Raw genomic sequence first — 2126 nt, forward strand, 5'->3', positions numbered from 1 at the left:
CCGCATCAACCTAAGGGTACAAACACACTGCTACAGCCGCATCAACATCCCCGCCTCCGTGAATCTAGCTAGATTCACCAACTTCGAGTTTTGCTAACATACAGGCTGGTCGCTTAAAGATGCCCACCTGAGTCTGGACCCGTGCAGCTCTGACTTGTTCATCTTTGCCCGGAAATACTTCCATTATTCGCCCCATAAGCCACTTCGTTCGATGAACACCGCTATCGCATATGAGGACTACGTCGCCTACGGCCAAAGGCTTCACTGGCTGGTACCATTTCGTCCTCCTGGTCAGGTCAGGAAGGTATTCATCTACCCATCTCTTCCAGAATCGGTATTGCATCTGTTGGGCCTTACGCCATTGTTTGCGAGTGGCTTGGAACTGCTCTTCATTCGGATGTGGCGTTTGCTCAGCGTTTGGGGTACCTAAAAGAAAATGATTGGGAGTTAGCGGTTCATCAGTGGGTGCGTCAAGTGGGATGTGTGTCAACGGTCGGGAATTAACGATGTTCTCCGCCTCACACATGAGACTGTATAGGACGTGTTCTTGAATACTTTCGTTATGTACTGCATGACCCATAGCTCTTTTGACGCAGCGTACCAAACGTTCCCAGCAGCCTCCAGCGTGCGGGTTCAACGGGCAATTGAAAACCCAGTCAATGTTTTTATTCGCAAGCGCATTTGCTATTTTGCCATTATTAAACTCCATAAGCTGTCGTTTAAGCTCCCTGTCAGCACCAACGAGGTTCGTACCGTTGTCCGAACGGATACGCACAGGGGTTCCACGCCTACACATGAAGTTCCTGATACATAACAGGCAGGTGTCGGTGGAGAGGTCCTTCGCCATTTCCAAATGTATCGCTCTCGTTGTTAGGCAAGTAAAGAGGGCGATCCAGCGCTTCTCGTTTCGCCTACCGATGACAACGTTGAACGGTCCCATGTAGTCTAAGCCGGTGTATGTGAAAGGCCTAACGAATGGTGTCAGCCGATCTACTGGCAATTGGCCCATTTCTGGTTGATCTGGAACGGCTCTTGCATTGACGCAAAACTGGCATCTTTTAGTGACGCGACGCACTTCGACCCTTATATTAGGGATCCAGTACTTGCGTCGTATTTCGGCAATTATTGTGGATTCGTTTTGGTGTTTCCAGGAGCGATGGTAATGATCTATCAGCAACTCCGTTACGTAGCATCGCTTAGCTAGGATTATCGGGCGTCTCGTACATGATGAAATCGTGGTGGCAGCGTCTATTCGACCACCCAGTCTTATGACGCCCTCCGCATCCATAACGGGACTGAGCTTCCACAACGCGCTACCCTTCTCTATCCGCTTGCCCATGCGCAGGGCATGGTATTCATCCGCAAACTCTTCCATCTGTGTTGATCGTAAGACTACTGTTTCGGCCTTTTGCAACTCGAACACCTTCAAGTCGTCATAAACGCGTGTCGCTTTTGTCTTGAGACAGTTTTCCCGAAATCGCAACATCCAGCTAACTACTCTTCTCAGTCGGTTGAAGGACGAAAATCTCTTAAAAAATGAAGTATTAGTATTAATTATTAATATCGTGAATTTGTTGCGCAGCTCAACGTCTGTAGGTTCACAAGATGCATTTGGCGGCCAGTTGTTCTCGTTTTGCTGTAAAAAGCTCGGACCTGTGATCCAGAATGACACGCGCCTTCCATCTCTGGGACGCGTTCCGAAGTCAGCTGGGTTAAGTGCGCTGGGTACCCATCGCCATTCATTAATTTCACTGCCATCCAAAATTTCATTTACCCGATGCGCTACGTAGGGCTTGTAACGCCGATGGTCCGATTTTAACCAAGACAATACTGTTTTTGAGTCAGACCACATCGTAACCCTACTTGGGACTTGCAATAATACTATTTTTGAGGCGCGTAGCGAGCACTGCTGAGTGCAATTCGAGACGAGGAACAGATACCAGCTTAATTGGAGCACACTTAGTTTTACCAGCGATGAAACCCAGTCGGATATTGCCGTGATCGACTACAAGTCTCCAGTATGCAACAGTTGCGTATGCTGCCTCGCTCGCGTCCGCAAACACGTGTAGTTCGACGGGTCCCTTAGCAAATGTAGCTCCGTAGCAGCGTGGTATACTTATACTCTC

At 48.8% G+C, this 2126-nt stretch overlaps 1 protein-coding gene across 1 annotated transcript; it reads right to left on the bottom strand.

Moving 5' to 3' along the window:
* Positions 1-316: 316 nt before the first annotated feature.
* Positions 317-1852, bottom strand: LOC118756343 (the record flags this gene model as incomplete). The annotated part of the gene is made up of 1 exon (XM_036491113.1): positions 317-1852. A coding segment is annotated over exon 1 (1536 nt), but the record flags the coding sequence as incomplete, so codon positions are not given.
* Positions 1853-2126: the final 274 nt, after the last annotated feature.

This window comes from Rhagoletis pomonella, unplaced genomic scaffold, assembly GCF_013731165.1.
Source record: "Rhagoletis pomonella isolate Grant_MI unplaced genomic scaffold, Rhpom_1.0 Rhpom_scaffold_09942, whole genome shotgun sequence".
Taxonomy (NCBI): domain Eukaryota; kingdom Metazoa; phylum Arthropoda; class Insecta; order Diptera; family Tephritidae; genus Rhagoletis; species Rhagoletis pomonella.